The 15,202-nt window shown below is 39.5% G+C and overlaps 1 protein-coding gene across 7 annotated transcripts in view; it reads left to right on the top strand.

The window, feature by feature from the left end:
* Positions 1-15,202, top strand: part of LOC149543414 (uncharacterized) — a 198,315-nt gene that overhangs the window by 121,175 nt on the left and 61,938 nt on the right. For all 7 annotated transcript variants that reach the window (XM_089798205.1, XM_089798204.1, XM_089798201.1 and 4 more), the window contains 3 exons: positions 12,221-12,325; positions 12,412-12,512; positions 12,670-12,808. In XM_089798205.1, coding sequence (XP_089654331.1) covers positions 12,221-12,325; positions 12,412-12,512; positions 12,670-12,808 — 345 coding nt within the window. The remainder of the gene's footprint in view (positions 1-12,220; positions 12,326-12,411; positions 12,513-12,669; positions 12,809-15,202) is intronic.

Genomic DNA, 15,202 nt, shown 5'->3' on the forward strand with positions numbered 1-15,202 from the left:
TTACTAGATGTACCTGGAACGAAGGAATGATATGAAGATTGATGTCGAATTTGCCAAACAAAGATCGGAATAAGATGAAAGATAAGAATGAACTAAGTACAACAAAAAAAATTTAAATTTTAACACAGCAAGCAGAGCGCAGATAGAGACTTCAGCAGATTGCCGAGGGGCATCGAAGGGGTGAAGAGGCACCGACGGAGGGAGTACACTCACCTAGTAGGCCGAGGAGTGTCGAGGAATTGCTGGAAGAAACTCGACAACGCTTGAATTTGGTGGAGGAAACAAGAGAAGAATTCCTTAACCTGTATACGTCGAGGGCAGAGTGTCCGAACGGAAAGGAAGCAACTCACATGGCTCGGGAGTGCCGAGGGAGCACGAGCGTGGAGTGATCTTTTCGTTCCTGATACACCAGACGAACGGATACAGGCGGAGAATAGAATGTCACTTGAAGCCTTTTCACCAGACAACACAGTTGTTGGAAACAAGACTGTTATTCAGAACAGCGCGGGAGTCCAAAACAGTGCGGGAGTTCAGAACAACGCGGGAACACAGAACAGCGTGGGAGTCCAGAACAGTGCGGGAGTCCATAACAGCACGAGAGCTTAGAACAGCGCGGGTACACAAGTACCTCAGAATTCAAAAGAAGTAACGATGGCTGGCCCTAAAGAAAAGTTACCCAAGTTTCACAGTGATGGTTCAGCAGACCCTATCAGACATTGTAAAACATGTGAAACCATATGGGTGGCAAATGGTGTGACAGATGAGGATGATTGGGTAAGACAATTTCCAGTGACCCTACGGGGTGTGGCAATAGATTAGTTTTCTGACACTAGTCCTCAAAAACTTAATACATGGGAAAATGTTAAAAAAGAATTTATAGCAGAATTTAGATTACTTCGAGATGATAATGAAATAGTGGCAGAAATCTACAGCACCAAACAAGGAAAGAATGAGACAGTCCGAACCTATGCCAGGCGACTGAAAGAATTGATCGGAAAGATGGAGAGTCAACCAGCGGATGGGTTGAAAAAACAGTGGTTCGTGGAGGGGCTACGGCCGGCTCTTAAAAAGAAAATGAAGATTGTACCATCGTCATCGTACACCGATGCATACACTCGTGCCATGGATTTAGAAAGCGAATAGAAGACGAGTAAGAAGAAGAAACATAAGTCCTCTGATTCAGATGATTCATCCTCGGAGAGTAGTAGTAGTGATGAGGAATCAAACAAGAAGGTGAAAGCGCTACAGAAAGACATGCTGCAGATGAGGAAAGAATTCAAAAATTTGAAAAAGAATCCAGATACAGTAAAAGAACTGTGGTGTACAGATTGCAAGGAGGACGGCCATACGGAGGGTTCATGCCCGAAGAAGCAGTTTTGTGACATCTGCCAGGTGGCGGGGCATTCCCTGAAAGAGTGCCCGTTTAACTTGAAGACAAAAGGACACCAGCAGGTGTTACTAATGCAGGAAGCGTCGAACAATAGCAACAATGCGGGCAATGATGTAACTTCAGGTGGATATCGATATAATAATAGAGGTGGAAACAATAACAATAACAATGGAGGCCGGAGTAGAATACAATATGATGCGAGTGGACGGCCGATGATACAGTGTCGGGCATGTAATCTTTGGGGTCACTTCGTGAGGGACTGTACTACGAAAGAGACGTCGCAGCTACTGTGCAGATGGTGTGGTCCGGGGGACCATGAAGATTCAAAATGTCCAAAGCAAGGCGTAAATTTATTAAGTATTGAAACATGTGATGAAAACGTGTTGGCGATCATGCGGGAGCAGGCAAGGAAAGCAAAATATCCGAATGCGGAAGAAGAGAAGGAGAGGTTACAAAAAGCTCGAACAAAGATAGAGAAGCAGATGAAAGCGGAGAAGTTACAAGTAAAAGACACTGCTGAAACTCTGAAGAGAAACTTGGCGGAACAAAACATGGTGAAACAGATAATGCAAACGCCAATTAAATTAAATGATCTTCTTCTCACCATGCCACAGTTGCGTACGACTATTATTAATATGACACCACCTCCGAGAATGACAGAGGAATCAAAGGATAGTAAGGAAACAGCCATGACAACAGCAACAGATCTGATGTTCCTAGCACTTACGACAGGTAGACATCCAGCAGTGGTGGAGATGGGCATTCTGGGTACAGTGCTAACAGATACAATAGTAGACGGAGGATCGGGAGTGAATGTGATGCCGGAAGATATCTGGAAAAAACTTGGACAACCAACACTATGGCCACCCACCTTTCAGTTACTTACAAGTTACAGCAGATCAACATGGGATAAAACCCTTGGGCACTCTAATGGCGCGGCTAGTAACAATTGGGACACAACCATTTTTATTGGATTTTGTAGTTATTCCATTAAAGAGAAGAGGGTACGATGCCATCCTAGGATGGGGGTGGCTGGTGCAAGCTAAGGTAAAGCATGATTGGAAAAGGAACACCCTGTCAATGGAGAAGGGAGGTAGGAGATTTATAATCGATTTGCATACAGAGATGGTAGGAGAAGAAGCCGCGTCGTCGGACTCAGAAGGCGGTGGCGAGAGTGATGACGAAGGGAAAAAGAGGATGGAACCAGCTAATGAAGGGGTGCTGAGAATAGGGGGGTCAACTGATGACGACCTAGACTCAGTAAAAGGATTGCTACATTGGCAAATGGAAGATTATGAGGTCTTTCCGAGCTACAATATTTTGAGTATCGAGGAAGGAAAAGAAGGCCATGAGTTTCCAAAGGAGTACAGTGAACTAAAGGAGGGAGAAGCGCAGGTGGATGAAACACTTGTCCATACGTTCAGTAAAGATAAACCAATAAAGTATGAAGAGCCAACAATGAAAACAATGAACTTGGGTGATGAGGAAAATTCGAAGAACATTCGTGTAGGAGATGATTGGAACCCAGTATTGAAGGCAGCAGCTTGGACGTATAAAGACTTAAAAGAAGTACCACCAGAGCTATGTGTCCACCGGATACCACTAATTGAAGGTGCGGTACCTGTACGGAAGTGGCCATACTGAAGAAATAAGAACTATGCAGCATGGGCCGTGGAAGTTGCACAAAATAGGTGGAAGGTATGGCATCAGAAACGTTTAAAATTAAACAGATTTCAACCTGGTCAGTTAGTACTAAAGTATAATGGACGAAATGAAATGAGGCCTAGAAAATTTAAAGTTAAATGGGTTGGACCGTATAAGATACGGGAAGTTGGATATAACGGAGCAATTAAATTGTGGACACTGGACGGAAAAGAAATACCAGATGCTGTAAATGGATCAAAGTTGAAAATATATAGTGAAAGGAAGGATCTTCCGTGCGCAAGGGAATGAACAAAGAAAAGATATCTGTAAATAATGTAAATAATGTACATATGTATAATATTAAAGCCGAATATAGTTAAAAAATCAAGTGATAAACTATAAAAGTATGAAGTGATAAAATGAAAGATGAAGCATAAAACGTATTGGAATTCTAGAGGAACAAAAGCCTATAGTACGACTATAGAAAACATCATCAGATGAAAAGTATGCAGAAAATGGAGCAAAATAACAAAATGATAATAAAGGGATGAAATTTTAATAAAGTGAGTTCAGAAAGAATTGAAAAAGGAGTCCTTAATGATTGTACAGCCTTCCTTTATGACCGTACGGACTCGAGCTTTGTAATGCAAAGTTAAAAATATATATAATACTCTACTACCTTAAAGTAATAAAGTTGTAAATTATGAAAAGAAAGGACCGTACGGCTATTGATGCCTGGAGAAGACTAAGAAAAGACCATACGGTCAGACCCAGCATAGAAGAGTGAAATGAAAGACCGTATGGCCCTTGGAGACACAGGGAAGCTAAATGGAAGACCGTACGGCCTGAGAGAGACAGAGGAGAGCTAAATGGAAGACCGTACAGCTTGAAAGAAAACACATTGTAAAAGGATGACCGTACGGCCTGAAAAACTTGCATAGGCTGGAGATATAAGCCCATACTGTGATACCGTATGGTGAAGAGTAGTGACCATACGGCCTTGAGGTTTTTTGTTTAGTTTATAAATGAAACCATACTAGACCATATTGTACTGTATGGAAGATAGACCGTACGACTTCTAGTGAAAAAACCATACCGTACGGTGGAATAGCGAAGGATACAAAGAAAGATCGTACGGTCCTAAGGCAAGTGAAAACACAAAGAATCATTGATGTCCGTACGGCCCAGAACACAAGCAAGGAATAGCATAAGAAGACCGTACGGCCTTTCTGTATGGATTGGGCGACCAGAGGAAAGGGAAGAAGAAGGTCGTACAACGTACGACAAGGGAGAAGCTTGGACAGCCGTACGAAGGGTATCAGGAAAGGAAGAGGAATTGCTGTAGCCGATTCACAAAGCAGGTCATCAGGAAAGAGGATGTGGAAGAGCAAAAAAAAAATGACGACAGATTGAAACAGTTCGGAATGAGTAATGCATGATGCCAAAGGGAAGGGTAGACATAAGCAGTTGCCAGAAAGAGTGTGGAATCGGAAAAAAATGATAGAAATGTTGTGTTCTGTGCAGTCTTGTGTGGGTTTTGGAGTGCTAATTATGTCTTGGCGTCGAGGGGCGCTGCCCCTCGATCCCGCAGGGGGCGTTGCCCCCTAGACCCCCAGTTGTTATGGATATCAGTCATGGGAAGTGTGACTAGTTGATGAGACCTAGAGCTGTTGCTGTAGGCATGAGTGTTTGTGTGTGTCAGAGGAGGCACTTGGAGTAGGTGTTGGCCATGAGGTTGTCTCGGTGGATGCGTAGAGAGCTCCGAAGGAGCTGATCATCCAGTTGAAGGCAGTATGGCGACACTTGGCTCAGTGTAACCAGGAGTTGGAAATAGAGAAAGCAGCACGGGTGGCTATCAAGGTCAGCTAAGGAGATAGTATTGTGTTAGTAGAAGCTACAGATGCAACGTGGGTTGGAGACCATTTTTGTGCAGGCATAGGATGAATGTGAAAGTGATGCAATAGAAACAGATCTATCTTGTTGTAGTTAGTCAATTAATGTATTTTGTTGTTAATTTGTCTGAAATATTTTGTAATTGTCGTCCAGAGATGACTTTTCTTTTGGGGGGGGGGATGATGTTGTCGGTAAAATGTATAGTGTAGCCGACGGGTAGAGTAGTATCCAAACGGGCGCGTGACGCTTGAGTCACCCCTTCGGAAAGGTATATGTACATGTCCGAGATGGACTTTGGAGGGAGGAGAGTTATAATCAGAGATATTATAGTCATTGTAATCGGATTGTAATCTGCAAGTGCATACATGAATAAGTATCTGTTCTGAATTGCATCGTGTTATACATGTGTTGAACTTCTTACCCTATGTGGTAAACAACAATATAAACAAGGTAGGAATTCATGTAGAAAGACATTGAAGTCTCTACATTGAGCAACTATTGATAGAGTACAGTGCTAATAAGTTTTCCCCAATAGATATGTTCTTTATTCTCCATGATCTGGAAGATGAATTTGTACATCCATGGTTCAAAATTAGTAGAATCTTTAAGATCGCAAACCTTTCTAAGAAGAATGATAAGAACTTTGTACTCCTGCTGGAAATTAGATCTCTGAACGATCTTTTTCCATCTTGAGAAGTCGTTTCTCTTGGTATCCAACCAATATTGATTTACAGACCTCTAATAATCTCCCTTTTTCTCATTCCATATTTCCAAAGACGATTCTTTGGTCAAATCTACACATTTTGAATAATGGAGCACTTTGAAAATTTATTCAATAACTTCTGGATCAAGACTAATAATAACTCTGCCATCAACATCTTTGGTCGTCTTTGACTTTGGGCTGAAGCGTTTTGTGTATTTGAGAACGAACTCAGGCTCCATGGCAGCCATGAATATGACTTCTCTTGATACGTTTCATCTCATGACCAATAGGAGCTTCTATTCTTTGTAGAAAATCAGTCATGTCCACGTGTCTGATCTTTGTGTCTAACACATTGTCAAGAATGGATGTGACTTGAGATGGAGTTGCATGAGCCAATATCAAACTGGTATCTCATTTTCCTCTTAGATGTAGATGGTGAGAGCATCTCTTGTGCTTGTGTTGCAACACAAAAATCCCAAAACATAAACACATTATTAGATGAAATCACCATAAAGGATGATTCTTCATTAGCAACAAAGGTTTGAGTATGGATTAGATACTTTGTAGATCCGATGAGATAATCTCGAAAAGAGACATCAACATAGGTAGTGGATGAAAATGGAAGGTGGAGTGAAAATTATGAAGGTGGAAATGGACGGATATGAATGTGTGACAGTGGAACGCATGGGAATGCGTGTGAATGAAGATTGCTGATTTTTAAAAAGTGAGTTAGGTTTTCAAGATGTTATTGCATTGAAAATGGATTACATGTAAATGCAATCTGTAATGAGGTATGGAAAGTGAGATGTCATGCAGATGCAGATGAAAAGTGAGCTTACATGTAAGTGCGGATAACGGATGAGATGCAAAGTGTGTAATGACACGAGAAGTGGAATAACATGTATTTGCTCATGGAGGCATAAGTGCATATAGAAAGATGGAAATGGAACGTAGCTTGAGGTAAATAAACTTTATACTCGTCTTTGTCGAAAGGTGAAGTCAAAGTACATGGGAAAACATGCATATGACATTTTTGACCTTTCAAAAAATGACTTTAAGTCAAAAACGGGTTTTAGAGATGCAATTACACATAAGACTTTTCATGTAATCATGTCGTACGATTGGATGCGGAAAGTGAGATGAGTGGAAATGGAAATGGAAAATGAGATTACATGTACGTGCAGATGATGAATGAGATGAAATAAATGTAATCGCATTTAATGAATGAGATGCAAAGTGTTGTGGCATAGAAAGATGAAAATGGAATGTGATGATGTTCTTGCATGAAATGGAAGATAGAGTGAAGTGAAACATGTCCAATAGAACATAAATACATAAATAATGCTAGGGGGTTGGCTAAGAGTATGCATTGTTGACAGCTAGTTGGAAGTAAATGACATTACGTTGCCAACAAATTATTCCTTAACTAACACATTTATTCCAAAACTTCTACAAGACTACCGACTACATCAGCACTCCTCCCAAAAGAAGTCTTCTAGATGATGAAAATCAAAATGGGCACTATTTACATCTCAAACATCGAGGAAGAAGGGTGAGGAGGCATACCTAGATAAGTAGAGGACATTGGAAGAAAAGTGCACCCATAGGTGGAGAGTCTCTGTTAGAGACACTGCACCTACTCTGTGCAAATTTTCAAATCTCTTCGTGTTACTAGTTCTTGTTCATAGGATCTCTTCAACATCTACACAACTTCCATCAAGTCCTTCCTAGTTTTCTCCAACTTAGCCTTTTTCTATTCTAGTTGATTTTCCTTCATTGCTAGGTTAGTCTTGAGGGCTATGTGGCGATCCCTCTACAAAGCGGTATGGCTACTTCATTGTGCAAGTTGCTCTTGACAGGTGCACACAAAGGCAAATAGCTCATCTTGAGCCGCTTCTGCTTGGCGTAGTGTAGATGCCTTATTATTTTCATAGTAAATGGCTACATTCTCATAAATGTATCCTTGAAACATGTATTCATACTATGTAGTATAGAATGCACCTTGCCATGTTTATTTGCTATAGTGGGGTGTGTTGGGTGCCATGCACTCCTACATCTTAGGAGTCCTAGATCCAACCACCCTTTTGATCCAAAGCAATGTGTGAACTCCTAGTTGCCTTCCTGCATAAACATCAAGACTTAGTTATTGGTTCAAGTTTGATTTGAAGTTCGAATTCAAAAAATCGGTTTGCTGGTACGACAAAAGTTTGGAAGGGGTTTTGGGTTTGTTTCGGTTCATTCATACAAAAAGATGTAAAAATTATAAAAATTTATATTTATACATATTTATGAAGCCTAGCTACATATGTTAAAATTAGAATGTCAAATAGTATCATACAATCATATGATTTAATCATTTAAACGACAACGACACTATGGCCATAACCTTTAAAGTTTAAACTTGTAATCATAGTATCATGAATCGTGATCATACCATCATATATTTCAAGTTCAACATCAAATACTCAAAACATTAAAATTAAATCATGATTCATGAATCATAACAGCAAGATCTAGTATCATTGTTTCAAGTTCAAGTTTTAACTAATGGATTAAAAATGTATTAATATTCATCTTCATCTTCTTCTTCTTCATCATCTTCTCCTCCTCCTCCTCCTAGTCCGTCGGCATTAGTTGACTTGGCAATAGAGCTAAGGCTAGTGAGTGTTAGAAACCAACGCAAGCCATTTGCATTCACTTTTTAGGGCTTAGGAACTCAAAAAACTATAAAATATGCACAAACAAATGACTTAATCGCCCTCTGGAGGGCCTAGTTTGATGGGGTTTGCTGCAAATTCAAAGGTTTTTTGCAAATTCGAGTTGTTTGTCACAGATTTGCCTAGGTTCATTTTTGCTTTGGACCAGTTTGAACCATGTTGCCAAAAATTGAACCCTGATCATATTTTGGATGAATGGAACCCGAATTTGGTACTGGTTCAGACTGAGACATGGTCTGGAGGCCATACTAGTGAACTTGGAGGCCATACTAGTGAACCAGGGTAACTAAGCATTAAGACCTTCTCTATTTCTATGATGATTAGTGGTTCTAAGTCAATATATTTTCTATCCATTGAGTTTCTCTATCTCTTAGTTGATCATGGCACTATTTTTTGACTCAAGCAAATATCATTGTATTGAAGCCAAGGCATTTTTTGGATCTAAGTTTGAAAATTTGATATAAACACCCCGGTTCTCTCTTGGGGATCCATCGGATCTTCTTGCTGGCATTGTAAATTTGGCCTTGGCCCTAGTCATAGCCGACTATTTGAGAATGATAATCTTTTTCTCATTGGTTTGCTCAATAGTCACCATAATCTTCACCAATTCCAACTCCTCCATGCACGTAGGTCTCTTTTCGGTGATTGGTTCCTCTTCTATTAATACTTCCACTTCTACCTTGACAAACTCTAAGCTTCTTGGGAGACCAGTTGTTAAATTTCTTCCTACTATCTCCATTTTGATGATAGTTGGCATCCTGCCGATGCTTACTGCCTAGTCCCCATCACATAGTGGTTCCTTTGTTTCTAAGATTCTTTTCTGGTTGACATTGCTCCTTGTTGACTGTGTCACCGACTATATTTGTAATTGCCTTGTTTTATCGTGGTATGATTTGTAGATGATTTGTCATCTTGACAGGGATTGTTGTTTGGAACAACTTTCTTGCTATATTCTTTTCAAACTTTGACAATAATGGTGTATTAACAACTTTATTTGAGGCTCTTCCTTCATCCATAAGTTTTTGTTCCACATCGGCTTTGGCTTCTCAAACTCCTTCCTCCTCAGGGTCTTTTGCTTAGGTCCATATATTCTTGGTTCTTCATTTACGAACAAGTTCTCAGTACAATGCAGATTGTTCTCAAATATTTGGGCGACCTCATTCTCAAGGTTCCCTTCTTTGTTGCCTTCGTCACTTGCAGGGTGTACTGACTAGATGCTCTTGGCGGATTCCGTCTCTGAGTCTTCCTCGTCTAATACTTCTTGTTCGTACATATTGTTTTTCTAGTCAACAAAATCTTCTTCTACCTTGTTAGTGAGTGACAAGTTTTTGGAAATCTCTTCCCACTCATGCCACATACATTGTGTTGCACCAATGTTACTGCAATACTGGGGTACGTCGGGACGGTGGAATGAGTTTCCGAGACGGGGGGAAAATGCCCTCATTTTCAGGACAATGCGGGGATGGCCAAGGGACAGTGGCAAGGGGAGGATGGGGTGGGGACAATTGTTGTATAGCATACATATAGAACTTGAAATGCTTGTTATGAAATGATGTTTCAATAGAACATACCAAATTAAAATACTTGGACGTAGCCAAATTGCAACATGAACTAGAACCATTGAACATTCAACATAGTAACATATTACATACCCAATAGTAACATTCAAAAAACAAAAGTCAAATAGGAATCCAAGTCCCCATACTAGCAGCAACATGGTTGCGAAATGGCGGAGGTGGGGGTACTGGGGTACCTGGTGCGGGGACGTCTCAGGGAAGAGTACTCCGAGGTTTGGGAGGGGGGTGCGAGTCCCTGTGTAACACTATGTTGTACCTTCCTTGTCAAATGGTTTTCGTGTCTCTGGACTTCAACTTTTTGTTTATGGTGAACATTGAGATTCTTCGACGATTTTCTGTTATTCATTATTCAGAGTGATCTTTGTGCAAATACTTCTCTCTTCCCTAGTATGCACAATTTGTCTCCTTTGTTTAGTAGAAGGGGTATCAATTGATGGAATTGTCAAGAGGTATGATGTCTTGTTGTCATGCTCTCCCTCTGCCCTCCAGTTCCTTTCCTCGTACCATTGTATTTTTATTAATGTTGTTCTTGGTCTCTTTCTTCAAAAAGATCTCAGAGGGTTATTATGTGAGAGAAATTTTGGCAGCCTTAGCAAGAGACATTGAGTTTGGTCGTCTTTCACACTTAACCCTAACCAAATGTCACTCTCAGGGAACCCTTAATGGAGGGCTTCCCTCCAAGCATATGAGTTGATAGATACTTTCCACAAGTATGTAAAGTCTATCACCTATTCTTCTACTATGTTTTCTTTCTCGATTTCAAAAACTTCTGGTTGTTCAAAGGTCAGATCATTATAGTCTCATACGAGCTACTCCATTGTCCTACACAATTTAGATCTGCAGGCTTTATATGACAACAGTGCCAAAATGCTTACTCTTGAAGGGAACTTCTTGATTGTGTAAACAATGTACTAGAACATGCCTTACAACAATATGAGAAAGAAAGTAATTATCAATATAACATGGAAGAAAGATATGATCTTTATTTCGAAATGTAATGTTTACAATCTAGACCATGCTATTTTCTGATAGAACATTAGTACATTTATAGGGCTAGGTAGTTGGTTAAGAGTACTAATCATCGACAACTGCCCGAAACTAATCTGAAGTAAATTACATTACATTGCCAACTAATTATTCCTCAACTAACATATTTGTTCCAAATCCTCAACAAGATTGTGGACTACAACAATTGATTTTTGAGGTAAACTGAGACTTAATGCATAGACTCTACAAATTAAAATACCATGAAATATGGATTGTTATATCCATGGAATCAATAACAAAACTCAAAATATGGAGTTATGAACTATTGTAGAAAGAAGCTTGTATCCCTCAACCCAACATTTCTAGCTCTATGTGGAGTCATTTGCTTGTATCTTAAACAAGTTTGCAAATGTTTTTGCATTTGTAGGAGTGTTACTAAAGGTTTGTCTTAAAAAAATTGATGTATAAAATTTAATTTCTTTACTAGGAATTTAATTGCAAAATGTTGGAAAAATATAAAAAAGCGTCATTTTTCTTTAAAAGTTAGATTAGGGATTTAGGAGTAGTGTCCCAAATGAGGGATTGGGGGCAACACTCCTTGTGGAGGTTTGGAGGTAGCGCCCCTTGTGGGGTCCAAGGGTAGCCCTAGTGTGCACACTGTCATAATAGAATGTGGGGTTTAGGGCTAAACTCGACAACTAAGCCCAACTTAAAGCCTGTGAGATCACTCAAACCATTATTTCATGTGTTGTTTTTTATTATTTTAATAGTTTTAAGTTTTAATTATCCTCCAAAAGTCCTCCAAACCTTTTAAAAAAAGATATTGGTTTTCATGGTTTTACTTTTAAGCATTTTCATGTTTCTGAGCCTTTTTTTTCAAGTAGTCATACACCCTCCAAGTAAAGTAGTTTGGACTCACCAAGTCCTTCGAGTCTTACCAGACTTACCAAGTACCTGAATCATGAGTCCCTAGGCCTCATTTTAATGTGCTAGTCTTGGGACTTGCCAAGTTTGGGTGAATGCTGGCAAGTGTTGGTGAGTCTTGTGACACTGATTTCGTGTTATATGTGGTCTTTTGCAACAATTACTTATGCTAATGTTGTCTGAACTCAAAATATAATAACTTTCTTTATCACATAGAAAATGATGCGAGATAGCAGCATATCTTGTTACTTACGTCCAAGAAATGTCTTGATGCTCAATTATGTGTTTTAACATTATGTTTTTTAGGCTCAGTTTTGTTTATTAGTTTGAGGTGTTAGTTTAGTTTCTTACATTCTTTTTAACATTGACAACTTTTCTGTTGCAGAAAATGCTTGCAAAGATGGTAAGCTCAGCTAATAAACCTAATAAACAAACATGCCTTCTTCAATCAGGTGTACTTGAATTTCTTTGCCCACTTTCAGTGCGTAAGGTTGGTTTAGTTTACTTTGTATGTGATTCTTGGTAATGTAAGTTATATGATGACTTAATTGAAACTAATAGATTTTGTGTTGAAAGCTACCTGGTGTTGGACATCGGACAGAATCCATGCTTGCAGAAATTGGAATCATGACAGTAGCTGATCTTCAAACCTGCAGTCTGCATCAGCTATTACAGATGTATGGGTACTTTGGAGATATTGAGTTCTTCTAACATTATCTCTTATGTAGTACTTTATTTTATATGTTCTGTTAAAGTCTTCCAAATAATGGGTGGCATATGCCCATTAATTTTTCCAATGATTCAATTTAGTTTTTCTTGTCTTCTTTAAAACAGGTTTGGGGAGAAAATGGGTCATTTCCTATATAATGCATGCAGGGGTGTTGACAGGTCCCCTGTCAGGGATAAAGGACCACAGAAATCTGTATCTGTTGAAGATTCCTTCCCTCCATGTACTTCTTTGAAGAGAATAGAGGTAAAATGGTCTTGTTATGTCTTCCCACTATTGATAAAAATATCAATAATGGAGTTTAAAGTTAATAAAGTATATTCTGTCTTGGAAAACACATTCCATTCAGCATGTTAGCATGATTAGACTGTCAACAATGCATCACATGAAATAGGATACTGAATTTGGTTGGTAGCTTAGTTTAACTGCTATCCTGAGGTAACACACTGTAGTTTGAGATTCAAACCTTTATCAGCTAATCATATATTCATGAGCTTCAAAAGGCAAATGATGACAAAAGATTTGCAAGTGGGGTATGTTGGGCAAGGAGATGGGTTTAGAGTATCTTTATCAAGGCACACCATGGAGAATAGTCTAATATGCTATAAGATAGTTGTGAAGCCATAGCTGGTGCACAGAACAAGTTAGGGAAAATATCGTTTACGACGCCACAAGAAAATAAATATAAAATATCTTTAATATTTTAATTCTTAATATTCCAAGTACAGATAAGATAAGATAATATTATTAATGTCCAACAAAAGACCACAAAGGGTCTATGGGACTGAGACCTACAACCAAGAAGTTGACAAATGTAGGAACACCAAACGGTGTCTGAGAAAAGCAAAACAAGAAACAAGAGAAGAGAGAGGCGAAGGCGAAGACTAGGAGTCTTTCCATGGCAAAAAGAAAGCAGTCACAAACGGATAAGACTTTGAGTAGATAGGAGCCCTAGATAGTTGTAGTGAACTTGTGGAAGAATGTCACTAACGTAAATAACCACCGTGGGGCCTGACAGATCTAGAATGGCCAGTAGAACTGGATGAACTAGACGACCTTTTTACACCCCGTATAGGAGATAAGGGTGTGAAAAAGATAGTAACAAGCTGATCAGAGGTATATGCCGGTGAGGAAGTAGAGATTGTAAATTACTAGCACGGAGCAAAGTAGCCTCCTGAAGATAAAGAGCAAGACATCTCTAGTCACATTAACGGAAGAAGGCTGAGAGAGGACGATAGTCACGGAACAAACAATGAAATCTCCCTCTGATCTCATAAAAGATAGGGCACCGGAAGATAAAGTGAGTCTCCGTCTCAATCTCATCAAGAGTACACAACTTATAGATACATTCTCCTCTGTCAATATGATGATCTGTCTGAGCACAAAGAATATGAGAATCAACTCTAAATGACCCTAGAGAGATACGCAAGGCATGACATCACCGTTGAGAAAGATAACTAGGACGAATAATAATCCCATCACTAATCTCCAAAAAATGCTCCACATAGAAGGCCATCTTTGGACGTAAACCACCATGAGTCTTGGTCCAGGTAGCGATAATGTATTGTCTGTAAATATCAAGTCTGACATGCTCATTCAACTCTTGCCAAGATGGGATGAGATGGGCAGGAGGATTCAATGAGAACTAATAAGGAGGAAGACGATCAATATCAACACCAATCGAGCTAAGTGGAGAAGATGCTTGAGCATACCAACAACAAGCCCGAGAGCTAGTATCAGAACTCGCAGTAGCAACAGAAGAACAATAAGCTAGATAGGAGTATCTATCACGTTCACCCACAAAATCCGCAAAACCACATAAGCGATGAAGGAACCAAATCAGATCAAATATGGTTGCAAGAATGAAAGGATGAACACCAAACTTGGTAAAAATAATACTATGAGGATTGAACTTGCGACATCTGAGGATGTGCCAAAGAAGCAAAGTCTGAACTTGCTCAATTGAGGCCCAATCGGAACTAAGAAGAGAAGGCCCTTAAGCCACATAACCATAAAGAACAGTCGACTAAACAAGGGAGTCCAAGAGACAAAGCTTGGACGAGGTGTCCTGAAAATGGTGTCTGAAACATTGTTTCTCAAGCATAGCAAGAAAACCAATACCCTTACTAACTCTGGACTGAATAGCCGGCTCATACTAAAGCGGGGCCCAAAAACCTTCACTCCAAGATACATGTAAGACAAAGTAATCTCAATTTCCTGTCCTTGAAAATAGAAGTGAAGATGAGAAGTCTTTAGGCAATTAAAGACCATAACACGAGTCTTACTTAGGTTAGCTGCAAGCTGTCTCTGAACACAAAAGAAGCCAATCCATCTAAAAGTCTCTGTAAACTCTCTGGAGAAGAAACAAGAATAATCATATCATCTGCAAAAAGAAGAATGAAGATCAAGACCTGTTGTAAGTAGCAATGGTCTCCAGGGAGCAAAGATTTTAAAAGAAAATCCTCAAGCTCATCAATGTATAAACCAAACAAAGTGGGGGAGAGAGGACTGTTGAAAATAATAGTCCATCAAGATAATTGAGAGGGGGTGGGGGGGTGAATCAATTATCCAATAATTAAAACATTTATCCACCTTAACTAATCTTAGTCATTCAACCAAAGTAAACAACAACCATAACAA

This window comes from Cupressus sempervirens, chromosome 8 (genome assembly GCF_028749045.1).
Source record: "Cupressus sempervirens isolate cs-2001-9-10 chromosome 8, ASM2874904v1, whole genome shotgun sequence".
NCBI lineage: Eukaryota > Viridiplantae > Streptophyta > Pinopsida > Cupressales > Cupressaceae > Cupressus > Cupressus sempervirens.